Source organism: Lissotriton vulgaris, chromosome 3_1 (assembly GCF_964263255.1).
Source record: "Lissotriton vulgaris chromosome 3_1, aLisVul1.2, whole genome shotgun sequence".
NCBI lineage: Eukaryota > Metazoa > Chordata > Amphibia > Caudata > Salamandridae > Lissotriton > Lissotriton vulgaris.
In genome coordinates, this window is record NC_141689.1 from 492,281,600 (window position 1) to 492,297,387 (window position 15,788).

General features: G+C 43.4%; 1 protein-coding gene across 1 annotated transcript in view; it reads right to left on the bottom strand.

The window, feature by feature from the left end:
* The window catches only part of CMYA5 (cardiomyopathy associated 5), a 386,731-nt gene that overhangs the window by 134,956 nt on the left and 235,987 nt on the right, over positions 1-15,788 (bottom strand). Inside the window, exon 8 of the mRNA XM_086960732.1 lies at positions 4,385-4,531. Coding sequence (XP_086816858.1) covers positions 4,385-4,531 — 147 coding nt within the window. The remainder of the gene's footprint in view (positions 1-4,384; positions 4,532-15,788) is intronic.

The following is a 15,788-nucleotide window of genomic DNA, read 5'->3' on the forward strand; positions in this document are numbered from 1 at the left end:
TTATCCACACGTCGTCACCTAGCCTGGAAAATGTAAACATGAGTTTCTCACATTTTCAAAGGTCAATGAATGTAAGGGATTCATAAAGTGCCCTATATCATACATACAGGGCACTTGGAATCGCTGTTCACCTGAAAATAATTTGCTCCGGTGTCCTAATCCAGGCCTGCTATATTTTTCCAGCATCCTGCGTTTTTTCAAGTAAAGCGTCTACCTTTGGCACGCAAAAATGTAACTTTCCAACCGCTTTTAGAAAAGAATTTGCTAGTTCTGAAAGACTATTATTACCTTTATGTTTTTTAGGATTCCAAGCACGTAGAGGTTGTAGCAGGTAAAATGATTCAGTGGCTTTAGCTGCTGCCACATGTTCCAACCCCGAAAGGACCCACTTGTCCTTAGGTCACAATAGGAAAGGTGGAGCCGACATCGGCCCCACCACAGTTATGGCGGGGCGCACCGGCCCCCACCCACCCCGGGTACCCTGGTGACCCGGAAGTGATTGAGTCACTTCCGGGTCACGAAGGGAACAAAGGCCAGGCCGGTTAGATCCGGCCTGGCCGATGAAGGGTTAAAAGGCTGTGGAGCGCGAGAGTCGGCCTCTTTGACTCCTGCGCGCCACGTCCTGCCCTTCTAGCCTCTAGGAGGCTGTAATTATTTTCCCCATCCACCATCCCCTGAAGCACATGATTGTTATTGTGTGTTATGAAGGTTTTCACAATTTTGTTACAAATTTTTATGGATGACAAGAGTGTCTGACTAATATGTTTTGTTCCTTAGAACTTTCTCCCGTTTTCAGGTCATCAATCATCGTATTTATTGCTATTCCTTGGTCAGGCGGTAAGGTCATGATTGGTGAGCAGTTAATTTAAGGTCCTTAGGAGCTGCTCCATTCTCGATAAGTGGTCTCTCCTAGAACTCCAGGAGCAGTTACAGCCTGTTGGTTACTTGGGTGCGGGGGAGGGGAGAGTCACGCTTTCTCTAGGTTGGTTGGCCACCCCGCACGTGCACAATGACGCCAGTAAACGGCGCAGAGATGCAAGGGCCCCCTTTAATGGAGTTAATAGAGAGTACAGGGGTAATCGGGGGGCCAAAGTACCCTCACGGTAAGCGGGCCCTCTGCGCATGCGCACTTCAACGGAAGGGAGTAGTTAATAGGCCGTACAGGGGTAACCGGGGAGGGGGTGTACCCCCACGGTAAACAGGCCCTCTGCGCATGCGCTCTCCTTCAGGAGGGCGTGGCTAAGTAATAAGGATCTGACAACAGTTATTGACCTTGCCCTAGGCCCAAATAGGTACGCAGAAAATAAATATTGTATGTGATTGATATGTTAGTCTCGGATAGAAAATACCTTGTACTAAAAGTATGTTATGGTTAGCCATCTGATATCTGTATATATCAATTGTAACGTTTTCTGCGTAATTGTGTAAATATTGTTTATTTCAATTTTTGATTTATTTTGTATGTTTTAATAAATACGGCCGGGGGGTCGAAAGACTCCCCCCCCTCCCCGCCTTCCAAAGAAATCCCTCTCATGTCCTTTTAATAATGTAGGTTAACGGAAGGGTGGGGGTCCTCCGGCAGTCCCTGGCCATAAGACTGTTTGTGAGTAAGTGACGATAATAACTCGCGTTAATTACAGTACGCCAAATCTCTTGTCACTTTATAAAAAGACAAGGTATGCTACAAAGTAACCCGTTTAAAGAAATGTATATACTTGAAAGGGTTGCACAGCTCCCAAAAAGATTTATACTTTGTTTTCTAAATACATGTTTAAGGTGGAATGCCGCCTTCCTTATCAGAAACAAGCGCTTTTTCATGCTGCCGTTTTAAGGTGAGGTGCTTACTGCAAAGAGTTGTGCAGGTATATAAATGGCATTTTCGCCTAATTATTTCAGAAGAACTCTCTCGTGCAGCCGGTTTAATGAAGGATTCATACTATAAATCGCTCGTGGCACCGCTTGTTTTAAACTGATGCGGTTGCGCGCTGGAAGTGGCGCTGCTCCGCACACCCCTCCAAGTAGGCAGGTTTGCATTTGGCGCACTGTGTACACGGCCCTACCATCACCGGCCCCGGGGGTGTTTTTATAAGAGCATTCCAGCGGTCAGGGCTCTTGAGAGAATAAAGCTCTGTTTAATCCCAACACCCTCATAATAATCCTTTATTAGACTACACACAAAGAGGGAGAGACAGTCTACACAACACAAGAAAGCGTCAGACTCTGAGAAACGGATTTGATAAACTCCTTTTCTCTTACATTAAACCGCTTTTCACTTCCAGTTGGGGGTATAAGTCAGAGTCCTCTGAGGAGTGCTGTGAGGGTATATTTTGGCAACTAAACGTACCTGACAATGTTCATTAATAGCAGCCGACTGTGATTTATTTTGGTAGCTGAGCCTCGTAACACCACCCAAAAAGCCAAACGTGCCGCGCCGCTTTAAAAAAAAAAAAAAAAGGAACACTTAAAAGACCTGTGAATAGCAGCCAAAAAAAAACCGGCATTTAATTACAGTGTTGGGGATTTCTGCTGTTTACACGCAGAAAGACGGAAGATTAACGTGAGCGAAAATCGGTTCAAAAGTGCTATGATTATATAAATAAATAATATTGTAGCCCCCACATACAATATAATGTATTTATATAACACTGCACGCCACTTACAGCGCCAAGGTCACACGTTGCTCAGCCCTGGAGTTCTCTGGCCTGCTTTTCGCAGCCAATGCTTCTATATGCTCTAGGCAGCCCAGGTTGTAACGTTCACAAAAGACTTGTATAGAGCTCCGTGGCCATTATTTTGGCATTGTAGCGCCGAGGTCACTCTCCTTCAGTTCAGTTTTAACTTCACCTGTACTAAGCACCAACCCAGCCCTCAAACGAGGATCCGGTGACATAAATATGGTACCACGAGGTTCAACCTCTTGGTAATTTGCACCTCCTATTTGCTAATTCGCAATTAGAAAAACAATCATGCATTGCTTTTAAGGAATCGCAAATTTGCGATTCCTTAAAAGCAATCGTATTATTGGAAATCGCTAAAAATAGCGAATTTCACAAAAATGCATGATGCATCCCAAAAACTTATTTAGGAAGTGCAAACGGCCGAATTTACCGATTCGCACCGTTTGCACTTCCTAAATAGGTTGATGCATGTGGGGGAAAGTAACGAGATTGTGTGGACATAGCACATTTCGTCAAATACGCAAAGCAACACACCATTGTACCTCTCACTTGTATTGACGCACAGTGCGTGGTGCAAAACATTGAGAAATCACGAAAGGAGAGACAACTGCCCTACAAAAGAACCGATTTACCTCGCCCTCGACCCCCAAAACATAACAGTGTAATGCTCACTTCTCTGAAAGTGTAGAAGGCGCACTATATTTCTTCAAAGATGCCGCCCTTTGTGTCCAACCACTAGCCTATGCGCACAACCCATAACAATAATGAAGTTATGAATACACACACATATATATATATATATACCTGTCAGCTCCACTGTGTGATTAAGGGAGAAGGGCATACGTGGAACTCTGTCATAGCGCCAAGAGGGTCTACCTGCAGTTGTTGACACGTGATATTCAACCAAAAGACAGAAGGTGAGTTCTTCGGAAATAACTCAAGAACCCTGTAGACGGCATTGTAGGTTGGGCTCCTGGAACTATGAGATTTCCCCATAGTTATGAACTTGCCACATAATCCATAATTTGCAGATTTAGCCAGAAAATAGTTTGTAGCTCAAGTGCATCAAAAGTTACCAAAAACCCGCCACACGTTGCGGCTCAGTAGCCTGTCATTGCTCTTTTAATGTGCGGTGACAGGTCTTTCTTTTTCTGATTGTTGCCTTTAGGTGTTAAAATAATACTAAGGGGCGGCAACTTCTGCTCAGTGGTAACATTGTAGGAAAGAACACTAATGATGTAATACTGTGACAAACAAAATGCTGAATGACGCCGCACAACGCGTCTTTCCTTGCCACATAATTTAGCTAACCCTGCTGCACGATTCCTCTGGCTCTGGTTACAGACCTGTACAAAAGTTGGCTTCATTGGTTAAACAAGCATTAAAAATGCAATAGGTCTCGCCTTTTATTAAGTTAAAGCCATTTGCTTTGATATACAATACCATTAGCAAAGCAAATGGCTTTAACTTAATCAAAGGCCAGACCTATTGCATTTTCAATGCTTGTTTTGTATATGTGGTGGAGATGGTGAGAGGTTAAACTACTAATGACTCACATTGGATCCTGTGCATAAGGTTGGTGCGATCTGACACTCACTGATTGATTCCAAGGAAAGCAAGAATAAATGAAGTAGTTAATATGGTATTCTAGCACGTACACACTTAGAGGCCTATAGCCTTCTGTAACAACCCCCAGTGATACCTACCAGTTCTGAATAAGAACTTCTCACTGGGCAAACTACACCCAGTATAGTTGACTGCCATAACCCACACACTGTAACACTTGTCAGGCTCCAGTTCTTCTAAAATGCAGTAGCTTTCCTTCACAGTCACTCTGTATTCCTCAATTAGACCTAAAAGAAGCAAAGGTAAACAATGAAGGTTCTGAGTTGTAACAGGCACAGCGTTTTAAAGATGATTTCATACAACAACTAAAAATGAGTCTCTCACTTTATATAATTTAAAGAGCTACCAAAAGCAATGATAAAAATACTAATGTCATAAGTAAGTGTAATGTACAAAGCAGCAGTTTTAGATAGCAGTAGGTGTCTAAACTCTGTGTTACACATGTCACTTCAACAGATCCCAGATAACAGTTGATTGTGGCCACCACAAGTTAGAACATGACTACAGAGTACCTTAATCTACACAATGCACCTAATCCTTGGGTTGGCTTGGAGCTAAATGCAAGGATATCTGATACTCAACTCTAAGATGAATGACATCTGAAGATGTCCTAACATGAGCACTAGACACGCCAGTTCAATAGGACTTTGAACCGGAGCACTGTTGCTGTGAACTTTGCTATTAGTAAAAAAAAAAAATGTATTCTTCCTATTTCTATTTATTTTTGGTTATTGAGTGAAAAAAGGTCGACCCGCTTGAGGCACAGTAATGAATCTAAGTGTACATGCTTGGTGGTGGGACACTCCTTTCACCTCCCCTTCAAACATCCAGTTTAGCTTTCCCCATTATTTAAGAAGTCCTAAAAATAACCAAGAAAAACTACCCTAACTCTCCGTTTGATCCAGAGTCCTCCAGTGTAATTGCCATCTTTTCTCTCAAGGTCCTTTGCGGGCTGCTATTCAAGACTCTAATCAAGGGTATTTTACTTTAAGAGAAGTCCAGTAGCCATCTGATCAGCCCATGGGCTAAATGGTTCATAGATGGTAGCACCATTGAGTGATGCAGTCATGTTCACTGGGTTTCAACCATTCTGTCCGAAAAGAATGGTTTGTTCTCTTGAATAGCCTCATGATAATTCATGAACCATGGCAAATGCTCACCCTCTCCTCCAAACCCTATACACTATGGAGGGGCGGTCGCTGTTTGATCAGCAGGCTTGCTGGACCTTTACAGAACAGTCCCAGATCTCCCTGCAGGCCCTCAGGGAGATATGGGAAGAGGAGTTTGGTAGAGCCCTTCATGAGAAGGAGTGGGCCAGGTTGCAAGGCTACCTGAAGAAGTTCTCCAGGAACGCCAACCATCAACCTATTCAATTCTAAGTATTCCACAGGGCTTATCTCTCCCCCCAACAAATCTGTCGGATATTTCCGGGAGCTCGATATGCGTGCGCCAGGTACTCAGCCCAAGCTGATGACCTAAGCCATATTCTACGGGACTGCCCCCGAAATTGGTCTTTCTGGAACGGCATGACCCATTGCCTTGTGGCAGTCAAGAGAATTGGAGAGATTAACTCATGGGAGGCCTGTGCCCTGGGTATCCTTCATTGCCCCAAGAACCACAAAACAGCGACCCGCTTTCTGAACTTGGCCTTCACATTGACCAATCGATCCATCACAATGAGGTGGAAGTTCCTATTGTCCCCATTCATAGAGACCTGGGAACATACATTCATTAGATGGTCAAGGGTCAAAACGGTGGCCCTCTGCCAGGGGGAGGTGAGGAGCATCCGCAGCTGAATCTACTGTCCCAGCTGACGGATTCCCCGGACTATACCGAACTATTTTCACTGGCTATTTTATGATAATCATGTGCACACACAAACAGTTACTCTACAGATAGAAAAATAATTTATGGAAAATTCAGGAAAATCCAACGATGAAGTTTTAGTTCTTAATCTTTTCTTAAATTGTGCATCCGATACAGTTTATAAACAGCCAGCCGACACGTATTTCATTGTAGAAAAGAGTCTTCTACAACTCTTCAGGGCTGGGAAATAAAGAGACATACTTTCAGTACTCCCAAGGAGTGCATGTAACGTCAGAAAGTAATCAAGCAACAAATGCACATAACTTCTACGTGAGCCCGCATTCAATGTGACAGTATTAAAAGATAAAAAACATTCACCCAAACACGGGTGGAAACCTCAAAGAAACTGTTGTGAAACATCTGTAAATCACAAGTACAAACCATCAATACAGCCATATGGACTAAAAAAAGAGTATGTGGACCTGAAATGTTATATACATGCAAGGATCATCCAGGTGTGAACGAGAGCGAGTGTCCCCAAAGAATTGTAAAGCCAGGTGAAAAAATGTTCGGTCAGCATGGTGTCAATAAGAAATAATTAAAATCCATTATACATGAGGTGTACACACAACCCTTGGTGAGCATAAGTACAAAAAGGAAAATACCTCAATCTCTGTTTTACAATTTTTAAAAAGCTGGATGGAAAAAAGAGAGAAAGGAGATCCATGAGGCACCAAAAATTTCCCAAGATTCAAGAGGGGGACCCAATAACGAACAGAGAGGGGGACTCACTCAAAAGACGGGTTTTAAAAACACGGACAAAGCCCCTTTACAACCATTAATGCAATGGAGACAGGAAGATTCTTACCAGAGTAATGGGAATTACGGTCCATTCCACAGGGACTCTGACCCTTTCCTCACCACATACAGCGCCGCCCCACATATAGAACTCCCCCCAGAAGCCAGCCCTTTTGTAATAGTCTTCGCAGGGGTACCAGAAATTAGGGCTACTGAGAGAGAATCACACTCCCAATTACATGCAAAAATCTCCAAGTGGTTGAATATACATAGACCCTTAAATAAGGGGGACAGAGGAGAGATAGTGCATGTAAGAAGAGTAAATTGGCTTGGCGGGAAGAAAAAAGATATAAGAGGGGACTGCATAGTGGCAAATTTCAGAGACACTGGGCTGGTTGAGTACATCCTGAAGAACCCCAACAGGAATCAAACTAGCACAATTTGTGCACTCCCACTCGGGTATTTTTACCCAAGGAGTTGGGACACTAATGGTGCTCAGGATGGAGGGTGGAACCCGGGAAGACCTCAACGCTTACAAAGACCTAGACCCGCAGGCTTCCATGACCAGTTCTTACCTCCACGAGATTATTCTCAGTGGAGAAACAGATTTGCCCCCCTGCAGTCGCTTGAAGATAATGATTGACTCATTCCAACAGAAAATAATCCCGTAACACTCTTAGCTACCAGTGAATGCCCATGTCTGGAAAGAGAGGGTAGTTGCCTGAGAGACGGGAACAAACACGTTTTGAGGTTAGAAGAACCAACGTCACACGGGGAGGAGACCGAAAATACCATAGAGCTAACAGTAGTGGGGGAGGATAAAATAAATGAATTTAGCGCAGTGAGTAGGAAAGAGAATAGGGCTGGACTGACTGTGTTATCCTGGAACATAGCAGGCCTGGAAGCTAAACTCAACAACAAGGAGTGGAAAGAATACATAAGGGGCTTTCATGTTATAGCTCTCCAAGAAACATGGGCGCGAGACCCTGACCTCTGTCTATTGGAGGGTTATAAATGTTTTTTTAGACCTGCCCAAGAGACGAAATCTGGGAGAGCAAAAGGAGGCCTAGCGATATATGTAGATTTATACCTAAAGGGCACTTGGTCACAGGCAGACTGGGCTTCAGACACATTACAAGCAGTATCACTCCAGGGACAGGGGCAGAGACTACTTTTCCTAAATTTTTATAACTCTGGCCCAGTTGATGGGAACTTTCCTATACTACTTGAGCTTGAGAGCAGGATAAATGAGGAAATAGATCTAAGGACGAAGGGCCCTGAGCCAACTGTCCTGCTGATGGGGGATTTCAATTGTCACCTTTGCCCTTGGTTGTTTCCCATTTCTGCTGATTGGGCCACCTGCCGTTTAGAAAAGGGTCCCCACTTCGTACATAATAAAGAGGGCACAATGTTGATGAAGCTCCTAGACAATTTTGCGCTTACCCATATTATGGACTTAGTTGAACTGAAAACAGGGGAGACACCCATACCCACATTTAAAGGGAGAGGCTGTGGGTCTATAATAGACTTTATAATGATCTCTGCTCACTCCAAAGACCAGATTATAAGAACAAGAACAGAGTGGAGTTCCTTCAGCGACCACAATCCCCTTTCCCTGGAAATTAATTACAAAGACCTACCGGGGGAAAACCTAGGGGGTGTCTCTGAAATTCAACCAACGGACCAAGGGAGACGTATAAGGTGGACAATGATCAACCCGCAAGAGTTTTATACCAAGTTAGTGGGTGAAGGGAAAGGCCATATAGAGACCTGTTTAGATCCCACAATAGAGGGTAGAGGAGTGGTCGTGGCTTTTGAATCCCTAACTAAAATAATAGAAAGGTTATTGACAACTAAGAGGCCTGCCAAGCAATCATCTTCCCCAAGATGGTTTGACACTGACTGCTCAAGGGCTCTAAGAGAACTAAAGCAGAGTTTAAAAAAGGTCCCGAGAAATAAGATTGAAATTGCCCGATGCAGACAGAACTATAAAACACAGGTAAAGAGAAGAAAGAGCGCCCTACAAAAGGAAGTTTGGGCAGACCATAGAGAGGCAGGAGAAAATAGGGACTATGCCCAGTTTTGGAGAATTATAAATAGACCCTGTTACCAAGACTCAAGCGCCCCAGTTATCAGCACCAACATATTACCTGATCAATGGATTAACTATTTTAAATCTCTGTATAACCAGCAGGAGGTAGATATCGGGGATGGGACCTGGGAGGGACCCAGACCAGAAGCATTAGAATTTTCTCTGGAGGAAGTTTTAAAAGCAATTATAGGGTTGACGCGCAACAAAGCTCCAGGCCCGGATGGCACCCCCCCCAGACCTATTTCTTAGTAATACCGATCTATGGGCACCAATTGTGACTAGAGTACTGAACGCAGCAATTAAATCTGGCCTCCCGCGTTCTTGGTCAACTGCAGTGATTGTCCCTATATACAAGAAAGGTTGTAGGGACAACCCACAGTGCCACAGACCAATCTGGCTGATTGATGTCTCTGCTAAAGTACTTGGGAGGGCCCTTTTAAACCACTTAATAGAGTGGACGGACACCCATAACATCTTGGTGGACACGCAGTACGGGTTCCGAACAGGCAGGTCAACTAGTGACCAATGTCTCAACCTATACCTTCTCGCCGCCAAATACACTAAGACGGGGGAAGGGACCATGTATATGGGATTCATGGACCTAGCAGCGGCATTTGATAATATTAATAGAGATAAACTCTGGACACTGATGTATAGATTGGGAATTGACCCGGATTTGATCAATGTACTCAAGGAGTTGCATTGGAATACCACTGCCAAGGTCCGCTATAGCGCGGGGGGGTGAGCACTGATCCCTTCCCGTGCTCTGGCGGGGTGAGGCAGGGGTGTATCCTTGCACCGTTTTTGTTTTCCCTCTACATAAATGATCTGGAGAGTGCCCTGCTAGCTCTGGGGACTGACTGCCCAAGGGTTGGACCGCGCCACATACCGGTACTTTTGTACGCAGACGACGCGGTCCTCCTCGCTCGAACTGCAGTCAGTCTCCAGCTACTTGTTAGAGGTTTTGCTGAATTCATGCAGAACCTGGACCTCTCCGTCAATCTGACAAAGTCTTTTATTATGGTAGTAGGGAAGAAACCACACAAGAGATTTGTGTTAAAATAGGGGATCACGTCCTGGACACTGTGACCACTTTCCCGTACCTGGGTCTCCTATTCGATGAAAAGATCAAGTTTGCCCCACTGATTGAGGAAAGATCGAGGAAACTTGTGTCAGCAAATGGGGCTATATTAAATTTTGCTCGAAGAATGGGTCGTTGGTCTCCTGAGCAGGTGATGACACTGTATAGTGCGGTTAGTACTTCGAAGGCTATCTACGGAGCAGAAGTCTGGGGTTTTAGGGATGCGCAACAGATACAAGGAGAGGAAGACACATTTTTTAAAAAACTGTTACAGCTTCCCCAGAGCATCTCAGCAGCAATCACACACAAAGAGCTAGGTACCCCATATATATCTGACCTGATCAGAATGAGACCAATCTTGACCTGGTGTAAAATCTGGCAAAACCCTAATGCCGAATTAACCAGACAGATCATCAAGGACTGTTTACAGAGAGAGAGATGGCTCCAAATCCCCTGGTTGAAATACATCAAAGAATCACTAGGGTCCATCAACCAAGAAATGTTATTCTCTGACCCCTCAAATGTGGACCCCTCCTGCAGACACTATGTACACAAGCAACTAATGGAAAAATATGACTGCAGGAGGATGGAACTTGACTCTACCAAATCCACGGTACTAGCCCACTCGCTTGTATGCAATGAAATTGGCATGGAACCGTATCTCTTTTTAATGTACAGTCAACATGAGAGATTTTTAATGACTCGTTTTAGGCTCAATTTGTTGCACAATATTTTAGCTTACCCGTCTGGTTTTACGCTAACAATTGAGCAGAAGGGTGCCTGCGGCTGCGACAATAGGTCTCCGCAGGACACCCTTCATTTTGTATTACTTTGTTCGTTTTATAAAATCCTGAGGAGGAGGTTTTTGGTGGACATTTTAAAGGAGTCAAAAATTAACCATGCCAAATCTGCTCTACTATTTCTGCAAAGAGCAACTGAGATACGTACCTTGAGTGGCATTATGAGTTTTCTAAAAATTGTGTTCAAATTAAGAACTACAAGGGGATGATGGTGGACGAATTGGGATGAAATGAAATGTGCTGCACTCTTTTTTTATGCCTAAAGTATGTATATAGTATTAACAAAACCTTTTTTAAACATGATTTTAATTCTGATGTTCAGTATGTTTTTATGTTGTATGTAATAATATGTATTTTTTGTGATGGTTTTTAACCATCGAAATAAATAAAGAACTGAACTGAACTGAACTGAGAGAAAGGAGAAGAACAGAAAGGAGATTTTAAAAGCAGGTGTAACCTCCTTGGTCATGGAGGCCATTCGATCGGAAGAAGATTGTTCAATTATCATTGAGTAAAACCAACTTATCCCATGTCCGGTGCTAATTCCAACTCGGCAAGGTACCATGAGTCTTGAATAGAAGTGTGCGTATCTGTAAATAGGCGGCTATCAAAAACCAGGTTGAGAACCGACAAAAAGACAAGAAAAGGTCACGATGAGTAACTAAAAATTAAACCAAAAAATATTATTCCAAATCCCTTTAACCTAAGAATCTCGAGAACTGGTAGAATCATTACCTGACATTCATAAACGTATGAACAGTAAATACTGTGTTACCAAAAAAGGCCCACTAATAACTGGTTGGGAAAGTAAAAAAGCGTAACCGGTGCTGCACAGACCCACGATATAGTCACAGAAACTCTAGTGTAGAGTTATGCGTCACTCGTATACACCATCCATATTCCAAAAAAGGGGGTATAAATTGGAGTAAATTGATTGTAAATCGTGAATTCGAAAATAAAGGTGAACTAAGCATCCAAGTATACTCTTTTTTTAGTCCATATGGTTGTATTGATGGTTTGTACTTGTGATTTACAGATGTTTCACAACAGTTTCTTTGAGGTTTCCACGCATGTTTGGGTGAATGTTTTTTATCTTTTAATACTGTCACATTGAATGCGGGCACACGTAGAATTTATGTGCATTTGTTGCTTGATTACTTTCTGACGTTACATGTACTCCTTGGGAGTACTGAAAGTATGGCTCTTTATTTCCCAGCCCTGAAGAGTTGTAGAAGACTCTTTTCTACAATGAAACACGTGTCGGCTGGCTGTTTATAAACTGTATCGGATGCACGATTAAAGAAAAGATTGAGAACTAAGACTTCATCATTGGATTTTCCTGAATTGTTCCATACATTATTTTTCTATCTGTAGAGTAACTGTTTGTGTGTGCACAGGATTATCGTAAAATTGTTGTTGTGTGGTTCTCCACACAGATTAAGGGGTTTTGAGGGTCACCCCTTCCTGTTGGCACCATTCTTATTTTAGACATCAATCACACTTAAATCTCTAATACGGCTGAGCGCCATCACTTCCTGGTTACTAAAACCCGTCCCAATCCAGTTATTTCCACTGGCTAACAGCCCTGATCCATCCCTACCCCCAGCACTCTCAGAGTTTTTATAATATGGGAAAACTGGAGGGGACCCAGAGGTGCCCATACCTGGGCTTCCTCACCTTCGATAGCAGATCTCGCTCAAGGGCCTTCCTACCAGTCCACCCCCGAAAAAAAGTTTTTCACTCTGCCATCTCCTTGGGAGTAGAGGCCTCTCTTCCCAGACACTGCGCCCTTGTCCCTGAACTCTCCCTAGCATATGTCCCTTCCCCCACCTACTGGCAGCTGGTACCCCAGGTTCGATGAATCCCCTTCACCCACCCCTCTAATATCCCTACCCTCACTTATACCAGTTTCCATCTTCGTTGAGAAAAACCCCTTAACCGGGGACCTAAAGGCAGACTACCTCCACCACTACCCAATGATAACCCTGCTTATTGTTGGCGTACACTATGATGGTATGGCAAGCAGAGGGACAAGGCACATTGGAGTATGGTCATACCTATTTTAGTCACTGTTTGTATTTCTGATAAAATGCAATAAAAACTTTTTAAGAAACATGGAAAGTGCTATATTTGACTGTTTCTTTTGTCAGATGTTATTGTTCATAGTTACCATTTTATATTACACATTTCTAAAACTCCAACAGTTCAAAACCAAATGCCTACATTTCCTATCTACACTGTGGTTCTTCCGCATTCCCCAAGCTCTCTTGTTTTCACGTTGGGGCCAAATCACAAAGGTTTTGTCGCCCTAAGTTTTGTCTATGTGCTCAAATACCTCCTTTACAAATGTAAAGTGATGCTGCATGTTGACAAACCGTGAATTTACACTCGTAAACAGAACAGTCCAGCCGTGATATTACATGGGAATGAAGTTGCATTTCCACCTTGGAACCCTGGATACGACCAGAATAATATACTGCCACATATAGAAGTAAATCTGAATCCAAGGCAGGAATGGGAGGAACCATCCTTAATATTGGTGGAAGTGTATGCAGAGGGGTTGCTTTAGAGAGAAAAGTGTTTTCCGGGTAGAGAAACAAAATTAGCAAAGTGCCATTGTACTTATGGAGTGCATTTATGTGTGTGTACGTGTACACCTATAAAATTATGTATGCAACAAAGGTTGACCATTTGAGTAACTGGTCCCCAAAAGGTGTCATGGTCTGGAGTTACCCATTCGAATAACCCCTTCTTATTGACTGAAGGGGCATCTCTCCCTTAGAAGTCCTAGCCGGCTCTGTCCCCAGTGGAACAGTATTAGGCACCCTGAGAACAGTCTCCCCATGGAGGATTTCTTGCATCCAACTGACTATATGGTATGTCTTGGCCCTTGAAGTCTCCAGGTATCCTAAGGCACTCCCACTACCCCTTACTAAGATAACACTCACAAGCTCCCTTCGGAGTCCCTACTAGGCGCAACAGCCCCATTTCTCTTTTTAAAGACCCTCCTGACACACAGCAGTCGTCTCAATGTTAGTTCCAATAATATTAATCCAATGCCTGCCACTGTTTCCTCTGCCTTTGGCCACTAAGAACATCAAGATCCTGGTGGCTTACAAGGCATGACCTTTCCAAAGAAGGTATCAGGTAACTGTGAGTTTGAGTGTTTGGTGGGGAGGCCAGATCTTGGGGGCTTTAAACCAGGAATTGCCAAGCAGCAGTGAAATGGGTGTGGTTTTACACACCCACATTTTAATAAAGCTGCCCAGGAGAAAGGCTTTCCTCTCCAAATTTCTATAGAAGGAAGTCAAATCCAACTCCTGAGACCTAGACAGAGGAAAGAGCCTTTCAATCCAGGCATTTTGACTGAAAAGTAAGGACAGCCATCTTCTGTAAAATATTTGTTCTCACATTATTGTTTTTCTGTGTCAGGGCTGTAAACACCTGTTATCCGACAGCAATAACGGGCCTAGACTTTTACCCTGGCTGGAAATGTTACTCTAGAATAGTGAACGCTCTGTACAGAGTGTGTACCCTTTCTTCTGCCACAACAAAGCACGCAAAGTTCTGAACAAGGACCTTACTCAATGTATATCACCTGTGACATGTTTGGTGAATGAACTGACCTAGGTTTAACAAAACATCCGCATTTGTTCTTGTAACTGCGCACACCCTATATATCTCTACCTGCAATTAAATGGATAGCAAAACAGCAAAAAAGGTAAGATTTCCACACAGAATAGGTACTTGGAGGTTTAATCTAAAGAGTAGAAGATACTATGAAGGCACTATATGCTAGTACATGCTTTAAATTCTTCATTTTGTCGTTCCTCCACTGGTTTTGAACCTCTCCTGTCCAGCAGGTCTAAAACCTTGAGGTCCATGTAGGCACCCAGTTTTCCCTAGATTCTCTCAGCAAGTGTCACTCATGATTGTATTTTCCTACTTAGACTCACGACTATGCTCCCGCTGTAATGGACACAAAATGTGCTTCTTGCTTTTGGTCAACTATAGTTCTGGGCAAGATTTCAGCTTGTGCACGATGCCCTTGGTAGCGGGATGCCGATTTTCAGGCACTGAGATCGATCACACTTTCATAGCGTTGCAACTCAGCATTAGTTTACAGTATCTAACAAATGTAGATGAGAAGAGGCCACCCACCAGAGACAGCACGCTATGCTTTGGGCTCCTCATATATCTCAGACAATTTCCTTTACTGATGCATTTTGTGTTTGTTGGATAATATTCTCTTCGCTATTATCAAATGTAGCTATCTTTGCCTTGTGGTACAGCATCCTCTGTGCAAGCAGTCAGACTCTGACCTGACCTGACCTGTCTCAGCAATGGATCTAAGGAGGACCCTCTGATTTTCTAGGACCATCAGATCCGGCACCATATCACACAAATGGCACACAGCCTCGTTCCGTGCTTTGTATGCACACGGCACAGACCAGGGCTGTGCAGCTCATTACAAAAAGAAATGCCCTTTCTCCAGTGCATGCACTATCTCCCGAAGTTAGGGCAGATGCTGGAATGAGTTACTCATGAAAAAATGGAGTGCTGGTTCCTACTGTGCTTTAGTTTCTACAGGAAGCAGTCACCACAGAAGGTGTAAGCATGAAGGTCCCTTTCAGAGGTCACAGTTCATAGTGCAAAAATGTGTACCTGCTGCTAATAATGGTTTGCTGAACACTAAGCTGGTCCTTCATGAATGAATATAGCCAGCTTTAAGAAAACAATCTAACACAGAGGGTTTCTGATGCAATTCTTGTGAGTAGTTTTTCGGGTTCTTTCGGTCATGTCACCAGAAAATCTATGTCAGAAAGGAGAGAGTCCGGAGATGGGCAGCCATCATCGTGAGAAATATATATAGTAGTAGTTGTATAAGAAGAGTGTAAAAAGTTTAC